The sequence below is a fragment of the Cardiocondyla obscurior genome, linkage group LG05 (genome assembly GCF_019399895.1).
Source record: "Cardiocondyla obscurior isolate alpha-2009 linkage group LG05, Cobs3.1, whole genome shotgun sequence".
NCBI classification, from domain to species: domain Eukaryota; kingdom Metazoa; phylum Arthropoda; class Insecta; order Hymenoptera; family Formicidae; genus Cardiocondyla; species Cardiocondyla obscurior.
Window position 1 is genome coordinate 9,655,113 of NC_091868.1, and position 22,112 is coordinate 9,677,224.

General features: G+C 42.2%; 1 protein-coding gene across 1 annotated transcript; it reads left to right on the forward strand.

Moving 5' to 3' along the window:
- The first annotated feature begins 1,242 nt into the window (after positions 1-1,242).
- Positions 1,243-19,702, forward strand: LOC139102432 (dexamethasone-induced Ras-related protein 1). The gene is made up of 6 exons (XM_070656321.1): positions 1,243-1,421; positions 11,390-11,691; positions 12,900-13,057; positions 17,067-17,253; positions 17,378-17,588; positions 17,829-19,702. The coding sequence occupies exons 2-6, from the start codon at positions 11,555-11,557 to the stop codon at positions 18,045-18,047; spliced, it is 912 nt and encodes a 303-aa protein (XP_070512422.1). The 5' UTR covers positions 1,243-1,421; positions 11,390-11,554; the 3' UTR covers positions 18,048-19,702.
- The last annotated feature ends 2,410 nt before the right edge of the window (positions 19,703-22,112 follow it).

Sequence of the window (22,112 nt, forward strand, 5' to 3'; positions counted from 1 at the left end):
CGACGAGGTGAACCCTTCGCATACGGTGTCGATGGGTCGAAGGCGCAAAAACGAAGACTTTTCGCTTCGTATCGTATAAGCTTGCCCCTATCTCCCTTAATGCTTTTTTCGTCTACACCGCAAACCGTTCGTTCGTACATCGCCCTCCTCGAGAAACGTGCGCAACTTTGGAGACGGTTTTTTTTTTCTTTTTTTTTCCTCATTTAATCACCACCACTCATTTCTACTTCATTTAAAGCTGACATACTAAAGCGATAAAAAAAAACTCCATCGTTAAATTTACATTCAATTTTACTATATATATATATATATATAAAAATTAAATACAGAAAAGATTATTAATCTCTGAAAGATCCTCTTTACATAGAAACACGGAGAGGTATATACGTATAAAGAGGTCTTCGTTCCTACTAAAGAACTTTATCTCAAGTACTCCGATCGTCGTCCTACACGGTTCTTCAAACTTCGCCAGTCGCGAAAGTTCGTGATTTTGATATAAGGACTACGGTATGCGAAATCGTGCCGATTAAGAATCCCTACCGCGTTATGAAGGGGGTGGTCGAATCTCGTTGATAATTTTCGCGCGGGGGAGGGAGAGCACGTACGTTCCCGCGACGTACGGTTCAGGGCGCAGGATCGTAGGATCGCGCAATGCTGATCCGACGGTGCTTCTCTGTATTGCGTGTGTACGCTGCTATTACAACCAGGCGGGGAACGACGGCGTAGCGTAGGGGTTGTACGCGCCGCGGGGCGCGCGCGATGAAAGACGAGCCGACGCGAGCGCGAAAGCGAGAAGGGAACAGCGAAAGGTGGAGGGACGCTCGGGGTGGAGGCCAAAGAGGGAGGATGAGTGAGAGAACGAGAGGGCCGATCGAGAGGGCGAGAGCAGCAAGGGGAAAACGGAGCACACGGTACGGAGCAACCCCCATTGCCTCGCCAGAGGTTCAGTCAGCGTTTCGCACCGGCGTCGCTTCGCTTCGCTCCCCGGTCGGGATATCACCCTTGGGATACGTCCTCGTGCACACATCGCCGCGTGCCCCCCAGTTGTCTCGCGAGATCAATGAGCTCGCGACGTATCGGCAGCCACGTCCGGGTCTCATCCTAGTAAATCGCAGCCGTAAAGCTGCCGCGACGGCAGAGAGCCGCCGGGAGAAAGAGCAAGTTCACGATAGTCATACGCGATAGTCGAAGCTGCCACTTGTCGCTGCAGCCAGAGGGGAATAAAAGAAAAAAAAAGGTGAAAAAGGGAGATAAGAGATCGAGAGAAAGGGAAAGTGAACCGCGAGAAGTGCCACAGCGTGAACACGAGATCGAAAGAAGAAATCGAGGACCTGTACAGGTCCTTAACGTTCAGGACGGTGCATGTCTCGGACCCTGTTTCTCAGCTTTTTCTCCGACAACGCTTTGTCTACGTTCCTGAGGTAAGTAGCGGACATTTATAATAAGAGAACGCCGAGGGGTCTACGCTTTCAAGTTGTATCGCGCTGCGTTGCGATATGAGAACGTTTTGCTCTTGCGGCCGCGGCTCTACGCAAATAAAAGTCTTTTACAATCTGTTCGATCGATGTCGGTGAAAGGAAACCGTAAATTTTAATGTTTATGCTCGCGCGAATTGCTTATCGATCATATCCTTCAGCGACTCTGAGAACATTTTTTTTTTGTACAAAAATATAAATTATTTTATCTTTCTTATACTGTAATATTCGAGACGAGGTAATATTTACTTGGCAAAATATTATTTGAAATAGAAAAAGCAAGATCTCTTCACGGAAAAAAAAAATTGTAGAAAATGTAAAGCACCAATTTGTTAATGCATATATTATATACCACCCAGTAATTAATTATGTTTATTAATAACCGTGATCGAGCCCGCTCGTAATCGTGTTAAAATGTTCCGCTTTAACGTTCGCGCGAATATCATTCAGTGATATATTAGCGATGAGAGACGTCTTGAAGGAAAAGCCCTCAGTTCGTGATTTGATCTCCTATTTGCTCAATGTCCTGTCAGTCCGTCTAGCAATCCTTTCAAGCTCTCCCAGTGCTTTCGGCTCTTTATATGATGTTTTAACCTCATTGCTTCGAAAGAAGAAACTTTTCGGGCATCTCTTTGTGCAAATTGGAAAATCTTGAAGCTTTACGTTACAGGGAATTAAATTCTTTTCAAGATGTAACATTTGGATCTCTTTCAAAAAATACCGCTTATTGTCCACTGATAATTTCAATTAATACTTGCAACAAATTATACTCTCGGTTAAAGAAATTGTTATTTTACAGCTGATGCTACACGTATTATAAAATCCCGTTTATTACATATCAGAGTGTTTATTTTTAATTGTACAGATTTATCACAGTTGTCTGTTTCTTTCACTTTTGACATATGACGAATTGGATTACATGTATCTGTCCTATTGTTCACAAACTTTGTCCATTTTTTATATAAAAAATGTATAAATTAATAGTTAGTGCTACATAGTTTCTCCAAAAAAAAAAAAAAAAAATGCACATTCGCGATTTACAAAGATATTGAGCTTGCACGTATTTATTTTGCGATAAAACTTGAACATTTTTCTATTTAAAGTAGCTTTTATGTGAAAAAGTTAAAAAACGTAGGATTAAAGAACGATAAAGTTACGTGCATGGTATGACAAATACAATTTCTGCAAAAAGCAATATAAAAGAGTGCTAATTGATACTTCTCTGTAAATACCCACGCTCAACGCGCAATTTTCTGAATTTTACATTCGCTGCAAAACCTATTTAACTTAAAAAAAAAAAGAAAAAATAAATTTTAAAAGTCCAGAAGAGAAAACACTTCGCGGCGAAATATGAAACATAGATTCTCCGTTAAGAGAACGAAATAATCCCTTAAAAACGCATACGTATACGTTCCATACGCTTTTCCATAAATAGCGCAAAGTCCATGTATTTATCGCTACTGCGCAACATTTTTTTTACGCCTTCGGGAAAAACGCGCAGCTTTGAAAGAGTTAATAATTACGTGCTCACGTGTAGCACAAACTTTTATTGATTCGCGAGACGTAGGTCGCATCATACGGCTCGTAATAACCCATTAGGACACGTGCTCCTATTTGAAAACGTGACATTTCAGTGCAAATTCGATATATCGCCAGGCCGAAAGCACTGCAAAGCCGAAGCTACCCCCGTATTTTTCAAGGATCAATACATATTAGGTCGGTTTGCGAGTCTCATACGCGAGCCAAATCATTTCCGACATGAGAGTCGTTCTTAATCGCGCGGTGCTTTAATTACGGGTAATATTAATACAATCGCTGTCTTAGGAATTTATTAAAAAAAAATATAAGAAATACGATATCTCGTGTTGTAAACTAAATTAAGTACGTTTAACGTCGTCGCATTATCAAACGGCGAGAAAATCGTTTCGATCGCGACGAGATTGCCAATTTTCTTTTTCTACCGGATCTACGGGCTGACTCGTAAAGCACCTCAATTGCCGTACGGCTGATAGTTGATAATACGACCCCGCTATTCAACAAAAGTGACGCCCAAGTTCACTAAAGCCTCGTAAACTCGGGCTGGACTTGGGCCAAATCGAAGTGCCATAGCACCAGCGTCGTGCACATAACTATATGCGCCCGAAACAGCTGTTAACCCGACTTGTTGCACCGTCAACAGACGTATCCGCGCTGCAACTGGTGAACTTCGCCACGCGAGCACGTAACCGAAGGGTTCTTTGTTGAATATAATTATCGGCTACTATATCGTGATTGCGTTATCAAAGTTGAAAGACGAGATGCCGACGATTAGATTAACCGAAAACTACGCCCGACGCGTTACGCTACATCTGCGAGAAGTGAAAGGAAAAGCCAGGGTTCATTATTTCGAGATATATTAATATGGTAATTAAAATATGGATGACGATAAAATGGGATACGCAGCGTTAATTGAAATGTAGCGTTGTATCGTTAGTAGGATTTAATTGCATAATTAAAATAGCGATATTAAAGCCAATACGCGTGGCGATATCAAAATATATTTTGCCGTAATCTGATTGGGCTCGCCGCCGACTGTTATTTCATTTGCGAGTTCGAGCCGCGACTATACACGCCGTTGTCGCTGGTACCGTCGCTATCGCTACCTCCTACATCCACGTGTTCGAGTGTAAGTAACAATCTCTGATAGCGGCGAGGGCTGAGAGCGATTCACGAGTTTACGGGCGAGCGTCGCATAGATAGACGCACTAGTCAACATCAACCGCGATGGTTGAAGAATGCCTGCGCGTTTAACGTGCCGGAAGTAACTTCGTCAGCACCCGCGTACAATATGTGCACACAGGATGTCTCGTAAGTTCCGCACGTGAATACTTGGACGGATGCTAGCTCGAGATATCGCGTTTAAAACAACGTTCAGATACCGACAGCTTTCGAGCGATAACTCAGATATCGCCCTGAGAATCCCGTCGCGCTCATTATTCGGCTAATTTTAAATGAAGGTTAATTGCTTCAGATATTTGAAAGTAGAAAAAGATACCGGAATCGGATTACGTCCGATTAAATTTTCATTAAACCGTCCTCGGAAGAAGGGATCAAGGAAATAGTGGGCGGCAGGAAGCGCGAACACCCCGTATAAGTCGGCCCTTAAGCGCGAACTTTTATCACGACTGTACTTCCTTATGCATGCGGGGAGATTTTGCGTGTAGACTCGGTATATCTGGGCATAATGTAACTTGCACCGCGGCGCAATTTTAGAGGAAACGACGCTGGAACGACGCAAGTTTATTTTCAGACCGCGCGTCGCCCGAGCTAGCGAAAATGGGAGGAGGGAGAGCTTTTACGCGACGATCTAATCGACGAAAAGCCCGACGCCGAATTCCATCCGGCGCGGGCGGTTAGTCACGTCCCGGTAATTAAAAGCGTGATTGTCTCTATTGATCGGCAATCGCGGCTAAACAACCACACCCGCCATATTCCGGACGCGCGGCACTCTTCGCGTATTTATCCGTACACTTTTATTTATCTTGTACGGCCGCGCGACAGATAAAACGCGAAAAAAGAGCGGCGGGACGATCCCGCATCGAATACCGGGGTCGGCACGATAATCGATTGTAATCGCTCAATCGGGCCCGCGTTGTTTGCAGTCGTCCGGCATCGGAATGAATTTTTCGTACTCGCGCCGGGAGGCATGTTACATCCCCGGCAGACTAACAAACGTAATTCGATATCAATCTTTTTATTTTCTCGTGAAAATGTCGCTGCATCGGCAACTACCGGGTTTATAAAAGCACGGAGGTAAGGGACTTCACTCCGCGTAGTAAGCTCTTGAGAAGAAATTGAATAACGAAACTTCATTGTCCATCTAAACTCGAGTGAAGTCTACTTCTTGAGAATTTTAATTCGAGGCACCGTGGATATTCGATATTCAATATTAAAAAGCGGAGGAATTTTCCCCGAAGAAATATCGATCGCAAATTCGATAACCGATACACAATGAAAAATAAACCCCCGTTAAATTAAGAATGAAGGTACGCCGTGGCCGGGGCGCACAAATATTTTTTTATTTGCCGGCGTGTCGCGCGCCACGCCCAGCGTTATTTCTTGCGACACGTGTACCGGGATAACAATGCCGTCCGACCGAGTGATTGTCATTTGAACCGAAAATTCGCGTGTCGTAACGATCGTAACGGCGCATCGGGAGCATGCACAAAAGCGCATCTCACAGAGACGCGGTGCTCGACGTACCGCGAGAAATTTGATGGCGCGGCCTACCGGAAATTTACATCTTTTTTTTTCTTTGTTCATCCGCAAACAGTTTACTTTGCTCTGTCGGAGTCTCTTCGCCGGACTAAAGCCGAACTTCTGCCGCCTTTGTGTCCCAGCGGCCCGATCGCGACGTTCCCCCAGGTTCGACACGACGTCAATGCGATTGTGTGAATGCATTTACAAGCGTTGTAGATTATCTCCGCGCGTACCCTACTTCCTGAAATAACTAGAGTTTTCTCCACGACCTCTATCCCGCAGGTGTGATAAATTCGGTTATTGGGTCGAGAAGTCGAGCAGATTTCAGAAATAATATCCGCGCTTCCCCGGAATATTTTGTTTCACTCGAATGTGTTTTAACAGAAAATAATCTATATTCCACTTGAGAAAGTAAATCGATAAGTAAAAGTGTATCTGCATTCGCATGGTACCTGCATGCCAATTGCATCGCCAATCAACTAATGCTTCCTAAAGTTTTCCGAACATCTGCTAGGATATTCATTCTTTATTCTTGAGAATAACGCAAAAATTTCGGACGCTTCTAGCAACTGTAATAATTTGTCTCGCGCAATTATTTTTATATCCGTCCATGCAGTTGAATTTTTAAATTTCCTTTCTCGTACCTTATACCCACTAAATTAATAGTTAATAAAAGTTTCCCCGTATCTTACGCGGACGAGTAGGAAACACTGTACCGGATTTATCTAGCGGTTTCTCCAGATTTCCGCGTCGGAAATAAAACTTTCAGGAAAGAAACCGGCGCCACCCTCTCTCGGGGGAGCGTCTTTTAACTGGCGGCTTTAACCAACTTGTCTTGCGGCTCGAGCGATATCAGAACAAACGACCTGGCGGCAAAGGGTATCAGCCCGAGATTAAATGGGGCGCGGTAATCGTTTATGCCGTAATTATATACTTGCATAATTCTCTAGGTTCACATAATATCACTGCTCTCGCCGCGACGGGGATTATCGGAGGCCAGTCAGCCCTCGTAGCGTGACGCGGAAGTTTTTTTTTTTTTTTTTCACCGCGCGATCGAACAAACGGAAGCGCACCGCGGCAATTAACGAAAATATTAAATTAATATTTAATGACGATTCGCGCGCTGCCACCGCCGGTACGCCATTCTAATCGCCTATCAAACGAAATACACGGCGGCTGAATAAAATATGACGCGAAGTAAATTGTTAAATATATCGATGCATCATAAAACGGACGGACGGACGGCACGAATGAGCCGATGTAAATGTTTTAGAAATACAGCCGGGCACGGTAGTATGTGCGGAAATACGCGAGGAGCCGAGTCTCTATTTGTTTGCCGTGCGCTGCAGTAATAAACTAAAAGAGATTTACTGTTCAATCGGATTAGCAATCGTCGTAGGCGATGGAATGCGATGCGCGTTTGGCACGTAGAATACAAACAACCCCCGCGACGCGTAAGGTGGTATGCACGATCGCGACACAGTGACAGTGAGAAGATCACGCGAAGAAAAAATAAAAGTGCTTTCCCTCGACACGTCGATCAATCACGTTTTTCTTTATCATTTTTTATTTATTTTTTTTTTTTTTTAATTTTGTTTACGTATCCTCCGCGAAACGAGACGTCTCGCATAATCGATCGCTGCGGAACGGTGCTCTATGGCGTGCATTGTCGTAAGTTTCGTTAAGCCCCGGCCGAAGAGACCGTCCAGATCTCGGCCAGTCTCGCCCGACCAGAAAATATTGTGTTACTGAATCGCTAACGGATGTTTAGTCAACGTTGACGGGCGAATCCGCTTAGTGTGATTAAGCCACGTAGCATTAAGAGGATAACGTTTCGCAATACACTTGGAACTTTATTCGATACCGCTGAACGCATGTCCTGACCGTGGAGCGACGTCATAATCCGATTGTCGACCAAAATTACCGATTGTACGATGTACCTTGCCGCCCGGTACTGTACCAGAACACGGTGATTCGCTGGCGTTAAGAGATCAATGTTTCTCAAACCATCGCGTGCCGAAGAGAGCTTTGTCATGGCGCGCAATCGTAAAATCAATAGCACACGCACAGCACCGAGGTATTTGTTGCTCATTTTTCTACGTCGTGTGCCGCACCGCGATACGAGGCTATGTGGTAAAACGTCAAGTATACGAAGTCAACGAGCCTTGCAAATGTAACGCGTTCCTTCGGCCGTAAGAGCCCGACGTTACACTCAGAAACCGATCTCCGTGTTCCCAATGCGATCATTAAATGGCGAACTGAGTTAGCAGCGAGCGGTTATCTTTTAATTTAATCTCTTCCACAAAAGTTGGAATGGAAATCCGCACGTATTGCCCGGTAAACCCCTTTCTAAGTTTCTAATGTCGTTGCCAAGTATACGCGAATAATGCACGAATCAGTTAAAGCGAAGCCCGAATCTGTAATATCATCGATCGGAGTAATTATTAGAAGGGAGAGATAAGGATAATGATACGAGCGCTAACATCTGCATTTACATAGTTCCCGCAGTTTAACGTGGTTCCTACCCTCGGTGCCATCAAACGCTGCCTCTTATCATCTGCAGTATTCATAGCCAGACCATAAGCAGACCGTTACTACTTCCCCCCGGAGAATAGCCCCTATTTTCGAACAAAGATCGAAGAATTAAAACGAAAGCCGGCGATTAAAGATCACTTATTAAACGTTCGCCGCGATATACGCGTATATCTGCCCGTTAAAACGAAAACGGCAAATTTTCGCGACGACGACAGGTACATTTTAATTTAACGGAAATTGAACACTTTTCTGGAATCCCGCACAGAAATAGTCAAGGAAAATATAAATCTTGATTTCTCATGTACTCGATCTAATTCCAGAGGAAAATAAAGATGTAGTAGATATCTGAGATTAAAGTTAACCGACTTTGCTGAAAACGTTCACAAATCCTAAAAATAGTAACAGGGTCACGTTCGACTTTTATTTTGAGATATTTGCACGGCGAGGGAAAAAAGATATACGAATGAAAATATTGAAAACATCGATATCACCGAGACATATCGCGAGACGAATAACACTCTCTCGTCACATTCGCGCGAGGGTGAAACATGATATCCCAGAAAACGATCCGATGATACGTGAAACCTTTCTAATATTTTGCATTTCGCACATTTACAGTTAAAATATGACGGGGGGGAAAAAAAAAAACCCCTAACCCCATTTTCCCTGCAGAAAACAGAAATAAACCATTATCGAGGTAACAATAACCCTCGACACTGAAACAATTGCGGTCAGTAATTGCGATCTTACTAGGAAATTTAAGAGCTGAGCGACGCGTTAATGGCCTAAATACTCCAAATAGAAAACGATGTTCGAGATAAAGATAAAACGAAGTTCTAAACCGTGCGGTTTATTTCGCCATTTGTTAAACGACAACAAAACGTATCGAAATGCCTCGTATGGTTGCCATTGTGTAATACAACAAAGATAAAATACAGTTTACGTTCAGTTTCATTCAGAATGTTTTACTACATCCTGTAGAGAATAAAAAAAAAAAAAAAAAGGAAAAGAGAGAAAGTAAAGAAAGCGCGGTACGTGTTTTAATGGAGGCTTTAATAATTGCGACCCACACCCTCGACACGCGGGCATCAGGTGTCCTATTTAAATATTTATAAAGCCTCACCTTTTGCGTATCGTCTCGAAACCGAGGTACACGAAGCGGCACGTTGCCTTGTCCAGAGGTAAATTTGCTGAGCAACAACGACGACGAGCATCAAGCTTACTTCATGTATTTTTCAGGGAAACGTGTCTACAAAGATTCGCTGTACTTCCGGTTCCTTTGGGACACAAACGATTTAAACCGAGGTACAAACAGACGCTGCTAATCGCGCTTTTTCGAATGGCGTTGGCCGTTTCACTCGAGAACACAAGGTTCCAATTACGATAAGCGACAACGTTTTCGCGTACTTCAGAAAGTTTATCTTCTGATTCGGATATTCGCAGTCACGATCTGGATACTGGAAACTGGCAGGATAATAGAATGCGTTATACCCTTACCATAACGCCGTGCATTTCTAACTCGGTCGCGTTGAATAGAGGACTAACGATTGCAACGAAGCAAGTTCTGAATACCGCTTAACACCGCTTTACGCACGATAGGTAGAGAAGATCTATTAAGAGAAAAGGCAGGAACGGGGGTGTTACTTCATGAATGATAGCGGAGCCACTTAAATCGTTTTATCTAAGATTTCTCTTCAAAAGAGGCAGAATCAACGTGCTTTGTATTTACTAAAGTGAAAAATGTTTTATATTGCTAAATTTGTAAACCTTATCCCCGTGAAAAATTTTTCCTTTTTCTTTTTTTTTTGCAATTAACATTTAGCATTCTGAATATTTCAATTTTAAAAGTATATAAAAATTTGATACACCGTGATGAAATATTAATGAATAAATACCCCCTTAAAGTTCAACATAAATAAAAAGAATTCGCGAAGCGAAGCGAATTGTTAAACGCGTTACCCTCGCGCAATACTTTAGAAAACGCTGTACTTCATATCATAAGAAGCGTATCTTCTCACGCGTCGTCGAATCTGTAGGCCAAATAAGCGGAGTTTATACTTTTCGGGTACGGTTACTTCTAACAGCGCGCTCGCATTCGCTCTACGGCCTAAATTTTACGAAATTGTTATCTTGGTAAATAACGCGAATTAAGCAAAACGGTACGGGACTTTTATGCTTGTATGCAAGAGTTTTACCTATTCCTACTGGGTTAATAACTTTTAACGAAATACTCTGTATATAAAACCGTTTTAATTATGAAAGAACAAATATTGTTTCTGTTTCCGCGTTTTAATACGAATTCCAGCAGGTCATTTACATTTCATACAGAGTTTCGATGAGGTCTCGCGAGATTGCACTGGATTTCGGAAAAATCCCACTGATTTCACCTAAATAAACATTATTTGCGAATTTGCTCAAGTGTTATGCGATTTGTCGTACGTGTTTCGCGCGATTCAACGGGCAAAATCCCTTAGTATTTTCAAGCTTGAATTTTTCCAATAAATAAAAAGATGGCGACCATGTCCAGACATGCACACGACATAGTATTCCCAAGAAATCGCGAAGTACAGAAGAAAAATGGGATATTTGAGATCCAAGTATGAGCGTATGGAACACGAATCCCGATTGGATTTTCTCGAATTGATTCGTAACGGAAGACTTCGGTAAAAATACTTTTATTAAAGCGGCGAGGAAAAATAAAGAGAGGAGGCGAATGCTCCAGACGCATCTCACTGCGAGCACTCTCGAATATTTTCTTTGCTCTTTACTTTGACGTTAGAACATTTGAAAGTCTTTGGCAACAACAATAGTAAAAATTTATCTTTCCGGAAATGAAGGGAATGTAAAACGCAGCGCGCAAACCGTAGTGCTGTCGGCATTTATATCCTTTTTTTTTTTCTTTTTTCTTTCTCCTCTATTGTATTTCGACAATTATGCAGCTCCCGATGGGGTACAAACGGATTCTTTTCCGAATAGCGGTGGATTTTTTAAAATATCTTAAAATTGGGCGCTAACTTTACACCGGCGAGAACTATGATGTGGACAATTTCTAGATATGCGTCCCGCGAGTGTAACAAAAGTACTGCGGGATTGAGGGGTGTAATGTCACATTTATGAGGGTGTAATTCTCGTTGCCACAGCTGGAGGCGTGCGGCCGACTGCTGTGCTGCGTGCAGAGGCTCTGCAGAAGCGGAAGTGCGACCGACGAGCCCGCCGAGCAACGGCTCAACGCTCGCGGTCGACGAGGAGCGAAAGCGGAACCCGAATTGGTCGAGGGTCAGGGTCCCTCGGGCCCGGAAGATGGAATGCTCGCTATGCCCGTCAGCCCTAGCCCCGCATCCACCTCGTCGCAGGAGGACGCTTGCAAACCGCCGCCGCGCAACTGCTATCGTCTCGTTATGCTCGGCAGTGCCCGGGTTGGAAAGACCGCTATTGTAGCACGGTAAACGCCCGAAATTAACTAACTGATGTTTAAGCTGATGTTCAACCCCGTGAAATATTATTCTTCCGTAATATATCATCGTTCATCTATCTCGCTTCTAATTTTCTATTACGCTTCTTTGATATATTTTCAAAAATATAATATATACTTTTTTTATTACACTTTTTAAATTAAATTACGCAAATTTCCTAGATTTAATTTATTAAAGATTTAAAATTTAAATATATATATAATTTTCTTTTTTTGTCTTTTTATCTTTATTTGAGCCTATCTTTTTCTATTAGAATGTGACCAGTTCGATACTTTCTGCGTCCTACGTTTTAATATTCGGTTTGAAAGTTTCGTCCGTTCGGTCTCCTAAAATTCCGTTCGTCATGCTCTCTTTCATATCGATTAGTAATAGTGCGAAACAATGTCAGTCAATTAATCTTTGAGCCTCACTGCCGGCCCCATATATGTCGTATTATTGTTTTCTATTATTAAATAACCACTGCCACCGTACGATAGGGTATCGAAAAACCGCCACAAGCTCTCAAGAACAAAGCATAATCCCTCCCGTACTGAATTGACCTGTTAAAATTGCAACCTAATCATATTTCTTTCCTCGTCGGCAAATTAAACTGAAAGTGACCGCGAGTTATTAAGGAACCGATAAAATCCCTTGCCGCTGCTCCAATATTGCGCGTCGATTAATGTCGCGGTTCTGCCGAAATGCCGAAAATTCGCAGTTTGGCCAGTCCGAAGTTATGTCGACCATCCTAAATTGACCGCAATTACGCGACTCCTACATGCTAAGCAAATTTTTCGCTCGTGCTCTCATAGATAGCAATCGCTGACAAGCTCATATAAAAAATCGAGATAGATGCTTATTTTTCCGCCCACAAACGTATCTCTTCTAAAATTATTGCAAATAATCTCGTGCTTATTCCCGTTTATCGAGCCTACATCTGTTTCAAACGACGCATTTGCAAAATTAAATTTTTTAAACGCATTTCTAAAATATTTTTAAAACCTAAGACATAAAACTGTAAAATAAATTTTATTCTAATCCGCCAACGATATAAAACAAATTAAGAAATAGTTGTTGAGTTGAAAGTTGAAACTCGAAAGGTATCGAATACGAGAAACAGAAAAAAAAAAGAAAAAAAATCAAAGGCCAAAATAACAAAGCATCCGTGCAAATAAAATCATTACTGCTCACGTTTCAGATTTCTGTTCAACAAATTTGAGGAAAGCTACACGCCAACGATAGAGGATTTTCACAGGAAACTTTATAGGATCAGAGGCGAAGTTCATCAGCTTGATCTTTTAGATACAAGCGGAAACCACCCGTTTCCAGCGATGCGACGATTGTCTTTCCTAACGGGTAAGTCCATCGGCTTACCTCCCCCGAGAAATGCGCCGCTCCGTTTCAAGCACAAAGCTCCCGTATATCGCATTCAAGATGCCGCGAAGTAATTTGCGCACACTTTCGTTAAGCGTAAAAATTTAATAACTCGACGATGACGTCCCGGTTTTATCGCGACAAAAATTGGTTAAAAAAAAATTAATGGATATTTGACTCATGTATGAGAAGATAAAATATTGCACGCTAGCGAATGACGTGTTGCAAATGCATCGTAATACATTTTATATGAGAATACGCCAGTCTGCGGCAGATCAAAAAAAAAAAAAAAAAAAGGGAGAGAAGTTATAAGACGCTCTTCAGCGTGAAAATAATTTCGTAAATATTTAAGCGCTTGAGAAAATGCGGTTGATATGTATATACAACGCGACGACGGTCATCTAAAGATTAACACCCACTTTTATTACTCCCGACGGCCGAGGAAAACTTTCGTTTCTCGTATGTGACGTAAAAGTGTCTAGAACCGATATTATATGGCGAAAAACCGTACCGAACGCTTCTGTCGTCTGATTCGTGCTCCGAAAGTTTCACGACTTTCGGTGAAATCTCATACTCTGAACAACGATAGTTCACTACATTCTGCAGAAGGTAAAAGTTCGAGGAAGACCGCTCGCGGCAAGTGTCGACTGTTACCAGAATTTCAACCAAGTTCAAATATAAAATTACACGAGTGTCATACGATTTCAATTAATTTCGCAAAAGTCCGGAACGAAAATCGCCCTCATTTACTTCAATATTATTTATCTCGTTCTGACAATAATGCGATCTGATTGATTGTAGGCTCTTCAACGTTACTTTGTCTCTGTAATTGAAGCTATTTATACACAGCCACGCGTAATCCCCTAAGTACGATTGATCGAATCTCGTCTGTATATTAAAGAGACAGTGAGATATTCCGTGCCAATCTCTGTGATATTCGATGTGTTAAACGAAAATGGGGTATTCCGTGAGTTGAAAACCGAGCAATAAGGGAGGAAATGGTGATAAGTGGTTAATGGTATCGAAGAACTTGGCGCTCGTGAGAACAGTAACATATGAGAAAGTAAATACATTCCCTCGATAACTCAATTTCGCCCACTTTCCCTTTTCTTCGCCACCCGGTAACTTTACCCCCGCGACGAAACCGTGCGCCATTGATTTCACACGTAGATCTCCCCTTGTTCCTCGTCACGTCGCGTTGCCACCTGTACCCGATAACCTGATATCGCACGCTGTCGGATGCGCGACAATTGCATCAGTATCGCGGTTGTCAAGATGGAGGGCAGGCCCTCCCAACTGAAAATACATATTTACTCTTGGACATGCATACGTATAAACGTCACGTCGCCGGCCCAGAATGTAATCTAAGTTATGATCTGGTATGCAATTCCCAAAACGGCACTATCTGCCAAGGTAATTGTAAATTACTATACAGCGTGACACCGTCTACCGGAGATAAAACATCGACCCTGCGCTTAAAAGTTTAATACGGATTGATATATCGAAAGTACGGGCTGCCTGATTTATTTTATCCTAAATGTATTCCTTCAACATGATTCTTGTTACAATTTTATACGGAAAGCGTGTAACAAATTCTGCGACGAAGCAAAACAATTTAGATAATTTTAAAACCGTACAAAAAAAAAAAAAAATTTTTTTAATAACGCTCCTCGAAATTTACGCGATCTGAAAGTTTCGATAGCGGCAGTTTGCTCCCGGGATCCGGCCACCCCGATTCGCTGTTTTAAGCCGAGTTGCACAAATTGCATCGGACAGAACCGATATTCGCCTCTCAGTTATTGCACTACATGCGCATGCAAGCGGCGATATATCGTCGCATGCCGGTAAAGTTGACCTCACGTAGGAGAGTACACGATAAAATTAGACACGTAAATCCGAAGAATTTTTAAATTGCCGTCCGTGTGTGCGGAAATCAAGAGAGTCGCCGTCGATGGGAATTTCATCGCGGCGCGTTTAGTTTTGTATTCCGTCCGGCGCTCGTCGTGCCGTACGTCGGAAATTCCGCGTATTCCGCAAAACGAGTCACGACTCCACGTTTCCCGTTCGCATTTTTCTCGACTCTCCCTGCACCGAGATCTCTTAATAATTCAACGATCGGCCGATTACCAAAAACATTTCGCACATAGATATAAGCGAACGTAACGATAGTCCATAAGCGCTCGCGCTCCTTTTTGTGCGACCATTTCGCGATGTGTGATCATTTCGCGAGTGACGCAAATCTTTTTTTTCTTTTTTTTTTCGTGCGTTCCGATTATCAAATAATAATAGGAGCTTTTTCAATTTTTCTGACATTTGCCGTACCGTCAATGTAATAATTAATGAACGACCTGCCGCGTAAAAGGCCACTGCTTTTTCGTAAACGTAATTACTCGCCCGGATGGGACTCACTCGCGCGTCGGAAGCGTGAAAAAGATTTACGCGAGCCGCGAATCTGTTGTCGGAATACGGCTGAATACGAAGGAACGCGATATGACCCCGATTCGAAGACAATGAGCCTCCGGACGGAGCTCCGGCTGTTGCGAGAAGAGAGAATTCCTTTCGACACCAAAGACACGAACTTTGCCGCATAATGGCTGACATACATATATTTTCATCTCGCGGCAAGGACAATATCGGGCCTGCCTAGCGTGTTTCGCGGGAATAAGATGTCTCGTGACGCTCCGTAGTCCACAAGATTTTCGAAATATGAAGGTCGGATCTTCGAGGAAGTTTCTCTTGGCGATCCTCCAGAATGAAGCGAAATTAAACGACGAAAATAGATCAGCTATCGTCTTTGAAATTTAAAAAAAAAATTTGTTTGCGAGAAGAGTGAACTTGTTACGCGGTATATTATAGCTCGTTCACAAAGATATCCCGTAAAGTTTAATTAAATTTTACGTATGCAACTGTACTAGTATTTACAATTTTAATTATCTAATAGACATCTCGGTGGAAAAAGGGACGTCACAGAGTTTACACGCGAAACCTCATTTATCTTTTCGTGCCATCAAACTGATAATTAGGGTAACGTAATGTATAAAAACGAACTAACGTCGAACGTAGTTTCTCTTATATTGTCGCAAGGAGATTAAAAATATTAGTTTTGAATAGAAAATAGTAGATATAAAACGGAAACAGGTGGCGATGATCGAGATGATCGAAAATGATAAGAAAAATAAAAGTAATTAAATTATCAACGACGCGCACAAACGTATAATCATTGCACGTTATTAATTAGTTATTGTAATTAATAAATTCGTAATAATGTTTTATTAACGGTGAATTTCTAACAGCGAAACGAGAATGCTGAGGGTAGTTCGGACTCCGTACCGTTAACGCACAGCTAACGCTAACGTTATTATATGCGACACTTAGCGGCATCTTCTAGTGAGAAAGGATATGCGATAATAAAACCAAGTGAAGCGACGGTGTGTTGGCAAAGCGACGTTATTACCGGGCTTATGTTCTATACGGTCGACTTGTCGAGTTTCCTATTGGACGAGCTTTTTGTTCGTCCACGAGAAGAGCCAGTTGATCCTAGTCGCTCTTTTGTTCGCGCCGCGTTTTTGTCGGTAACAAGCGATAAGAGTGCACTCATAGTCATAAGACCGGGAATCATTGTCGCCAGTGGATTTATAAATAAACGAGCCGTGCCTTCCGCCGTGGAAATAAATCAGTCGGGATTAATATATGTCATCCGTGTGTCGCGCATGTAACTCGCGTGACTCTTACAATCAGTCGTACGATGGCGTGTCGCGGCTTTCTTCCGGTACAAACTAATTGCGGCCCGTAACAGAAGCTTGAAAATTCCTAACGCGCTGGCCCACAACGCCGAAAAAAAAAATAATATAATTCGTTCAGCTCATAAATTTATTTAATGCCACTCTGACTATTCCTATTTCGCGAGTCAGTGAATTATGGGAGCAAATGTTATACCCGTCGCGTGATCGAATCAAACAACGCTCGGTCATTTTCGACACCTATTTCGCAGGGGACCTTTTCGTCGTGGTGTTCAGCATGGACTGTCGGGAGTCCTTCGAGGAAGCCATCAGGCTGAGAGAGGCGATTCTCGAAACCAAAGTGAGCGCGACCCAAAGTGCCACGAAGAGCAGAAGAGCTCACTACAATCTGAAGGTCCCCATGGTCATCGTGGGAAATAAATGTGATAAGGACGTTAAGTACGTACGGTTCTTCGTTTGGTTCTAATTTATCCCCGGCTCCGTAAATTACCGTTTAATTAACGCGTCATTGAGCAACGTAATTAATTTTGCTGACAAGTCTGTCTCCCGGCTTTTGTTACAGAACGGTCACGGTGGAGGAGGCCGAGCAATATTGCGTGAGTCAGGACGAGTGCTGCATCTTCGTGGAGGCTTCCGCGAAACGAAACTACCACGTGGACGAACTTTTTTATCAGTTATTCGTAGTGGCCGGTCTACCTCTGGAGATGGCTCCGAACCATCATCGAAAAGTGCCGCTAACTTTCGGCTCGCCGACCATGCTGCCGCCGTCGCAGGTACGTAGTGCTAAGCCGCGTGAAATGATACGTTACAATGTGACTTCCTCGAAATTAATCAACCGTAATTGAAATCCGATCGCGGAAAATGCAATTAAAGCTGACAAAGAGCGGAGCGTTATGATGTTGGTCGCTTGGAGCCGCATCGCGATCGATTAAACGCGGATTACCTTTGATATCGAGGGACGGGTGAAAAACCTACAAAAATCGACCTTTTTTTTGTTTTTTTTTTTTTTTCAGCCGCGACACAAAGCTACCCTCAGCATAAAACGCCGACTGAGCGACGCTTGCGGCGTCGTGGCGCCAAACGTGCGCCGGCCCAGCATAAGAACGGATTTAATGATTATGCGAACGAAGACGTGCTCGCTCGCGGCCGGAAACGAGAACAATACGCCAGGATCCAGGATCACGCTTAGAACGGGGAGAACGGAATCCAGGAAGGCCTGCTCGATACAGTGATATCGCAAAACAATTCTTACGGATGCGAAGAAAACTTTTAGAAATATGATAACGCGTTTGAGAGCGATCTTCGGAAACGAGTATAATTACTTATCGTAGCATTTGCATCTTTGCCCTCTGCTATTTCATTAAACTCATTGTACGAGGTATTTCATCCCGCTCGGGTTAATACGTTACGTAATGGACTTTTTCCGTTATCTAGAATTTTCAATAAAATAATCTATGCCATTTTCAACGAAACGGGGAAAAATGAAAATAACTAAATTTATCAGCGATGGAAAATCTTATACAATATTGCGGATCATGCAATTGAAACTTTCAGATTTACAATTAACAGACTTCGCTGTAAATACGCGGATAAAGCGAGTACTCGCGAACGAAGATCGTCAAGGGGAAATCATATTTAAACCGACCACGTTACTCGCCTTAATTAATTAATGGAATATAGCTTTAGCGTAATGTCCCGAAGGTAACATGTATAATTAACTTAAGACGTGACCGAACGAGAGAGGAAAGGAGAGAGATAAGCCGTTACGTTAATTAATCGTTGTCGATCAAACGTTAAACGGGAAATCGATACCCCTTCCCGACTAACACAGACCAGATCGTTTGACATTCGATCGGAGGGGCTTCTCGATAACGGCAAGATGATCAAATCGCACAGAAAGAAGAACGCGTATTCCTCTTATCGGGTACAAATTTTTATCGAAATTATCCTCGACAAAGAATCTCTGCGAAGAATGGATCAATTTGCGTGAGTAAGAGCCCGAGTTGCGAAGTGTCAGCGTATCAGTAATGCGAGAGATTGCGAAACGCCGTGCGAAAGCTTTTTACCGGATTAGTTAACTGCGCCCATCGTAGCCTTACTGAAATTCCAACACGCGAAGGAGCGACGTTTATACTTCCGCATGAGATCTGGAAACGTTGTAATTCCATTAATAGCGCTAAGCAAACGAATATTTGACCATAGCGTCGCTCCTTCCGCTGAATTCTTTTCGCGTACCACCGTCGACGATAATCGCGAGTAAGAACTCTTTCTTTTGTTTCGCTTGTACGACGAGGAGAACGGTGAGCTACATATCGAGATGCAAAATCGATCGAAATCAATGCTCGACAAGAACGAAACAATTTCAGAAACATCCTACTTGTACATATATCAGATCCTAGCTCTCTCTTATTTTTCTTTGTTTTTTTCTTCAAGATTTAATGTAATTGCGGTCGATGAAGCGAAAGACGAAATAGAAATATTATTCCGTGCCTCTTTAATCATGTACTCTTTAGGATTTAAGCAACGCGCGACGTTTTAAGTACTTAATTTTTAGTATAATATATTCTTAATATGTCCAAATAAAAATTGTACAAAAATAGCATGTGTAGGTGTATTATATATTAGCTCTCCCAATCGATGTATAATATATTATTTAAAAAGAAGATTCAGCAATTTCATTGTTAATTAAAAAAAATCATGCGACTCACCGGTCGATGCGCAGCAGCGGAGTTGACGATACAGCAGGTGACTGTAACAAAAAAATAAAAAATATTAATTATAAAGATCCTGAAAATATTCACTATTTAAAAAAAAAAGGAAAAAAAAATTTATGAAAAAGAAAAATTTATTCTTACTTAAAAGTTGCTCCGCCGATGCATGTTGCCCGTCCTGGGGCCTCCTCCTCCTCTCAGTTTGGGTGACGAGTCATCCTTCCGTGAACTGTATGGTCACTCGCGTAAATCGCGACCGTGAATTTAATAATCGCGAGAAATAATTATAAAACACTGTCTCTCGCGCGATGGTATACGACTCTCCCGTTTATGAAATTCGAATAACAAAAGCTTTCGCGCGACTACATTAACGTAACTCCCGAGCGCCCGACGAACTGGCTGCAGTTCGTTTAATTAGTAATATCGGCGACGACAATACAACTCCTTCGGATTGTTATCAAAACAAAACCAAAGTTTTGTTCCGATGATCCGATATCTTTGAAGTGATGAGCTATAACATTATCAAACTAAATTACGTGCAAGTCTAGTTCAATATAATCAAATTCGAATTAGTTGTACACATATTATACACAAATTAGGAGGCAAGTTGTTTTTAATTAATATTTAAATATTTATATTTTATTTTAAGTTTTATTATCATGTACTACACGCATTACGTATTATTTTAATGTATTAAATTATTTTTTATTATATTATCAATGCTATTTTTCCGCGTGTACTATATATAATTTTTCCCACCCGAAATAATTATATTAAATAAAAAAAAAATATATATATATATATATAACGTGCAACTAACCACTTGATGCGAAGCGGGCGGAGTTTTCTGCATACGATTCTGCAACAGAAAAATAAATTTTTTTATTGTAAAGATAATAATTATAATTTACATCGTTCAAAAAGAAAATTTATACGCGCTTTTAATTAAATTTCCAATTATACAAATAAAATACAAATTATTTATTAACGAAAAGACAAAGCTTGTAATTTTGTGTAATAAGTAAGTGATTCTTACTTTAGAGTTGCTCCGCCGTTGCAGGATGCCTTTCCGAGGCCTCCTCCTCCTCTCAGAATGTTGAGATTGAGACGGAAACACTTCTGTTTCTGCTCTAAATCTTCATCTGAAACAAAAGAAAAGTTCGGTATAAAAATGTATTCGTACATATTCTCCGCGCGTAAAGTATTCATTGCGTATTTAGACTCTCTTGTTGCCTCATCTACCACTTTATGTACGCGAGACGATCACCTAACACCACGCGCACGAGCCACGTACCTTGAGATTGTTGTAGATCGCGAGCTAGTCCAAGGTCACTGTATCATCTCGTGGTCGGCCAGCGGTGTGGTGTAGTCGTCCAGCGGTGTGATGTAGTCGGCCGGTTACGTGAATAGGTGACCCTGACGTCAGCCATTTATTTTGTGAAGTCTGCGCCATGAGACGCAGCTTCTGCCCTCTCACTCCTCGTCCGCTGCTCACTACACATAAAATATTCATTGCGTATTTAGACTCTCTTGTTGCCTCATCTACCACTTTATGTACGCGAGACGATCACCTAACACCACGCGCACGAGCCACGTACCTTGAGATTGTTGTAGGTCGCGAGCTAGTCCAAGGTTACTGTATCAGCTCGTGGTCGGCCAGCGGTGTGGTGTAGTCGTCCAGCGGTGTGATGTAGTCGGCAGGTTGCGTGAATAGGTGACCCTGGCCGTCAGCCATTTTGTGATGCTGCGCCGTGTGACGCAGCTTTTCCCCCCTCACTCCTCGTCCGCTGCTCACTACGCATAATTATGAACTCGATACGTCGCTGTTCTCTTGGATAGAATCACACTTCAAGCGAACTCTGACCACTGATCCACTGTCGCGAAACTTCTATGGCAGACAATAATCAAGTTAATTGTTGGCCAGCCTGCTCGAGACTTGATTAAACAAGACGCAATTAATCACTCGCGAGCTTCAAGATCGGTTCCAAGACTCGAATGTAACGCAATGACAAACGTAATTTTTTTTAACTTGAATTGAATAACCAATGAAACTTACTTTTAAGGACGGAACGTCTTGTACTTCGGCTAGCAAAGGTCTCTCGGTCTGACCCAGTCGGCGGCCTGTGAGGCAATGGAAGGAAGCTCATCGGCACTCACCACGGCGCACCGCAACGCATGCGCAGCTCGCGCCTACAAGTCTCTGCGTGTTCAACAACTTTATCTGTTTTAATCCCTGCAAAATTTGAAATATTATAAAATAAATTATACAACAAATATCATATTAAATATTAATCTTTTGTTAAGTTTAACATACCAGGCGTCTGTAACTAACAGACGCGTAACGGTATTTAACAGATTAATCAGTTGTAATACACATAATTAAACGATGGAAATACATATTAATTTTAAAATAAACTCACATCCGCGATAATGCCGATTATCGCCGTGGTATCTGCTCGATTCCGAAAATGCAAGCGAGGAATGCGAGAATAACAGCGAAGAGCCGCTTGTGCCGCGCGAGATTTATTTAGATAATACCTTTACACGGTTTAACGCGAGATAAAGGAATTTCTACGCCAAATATTT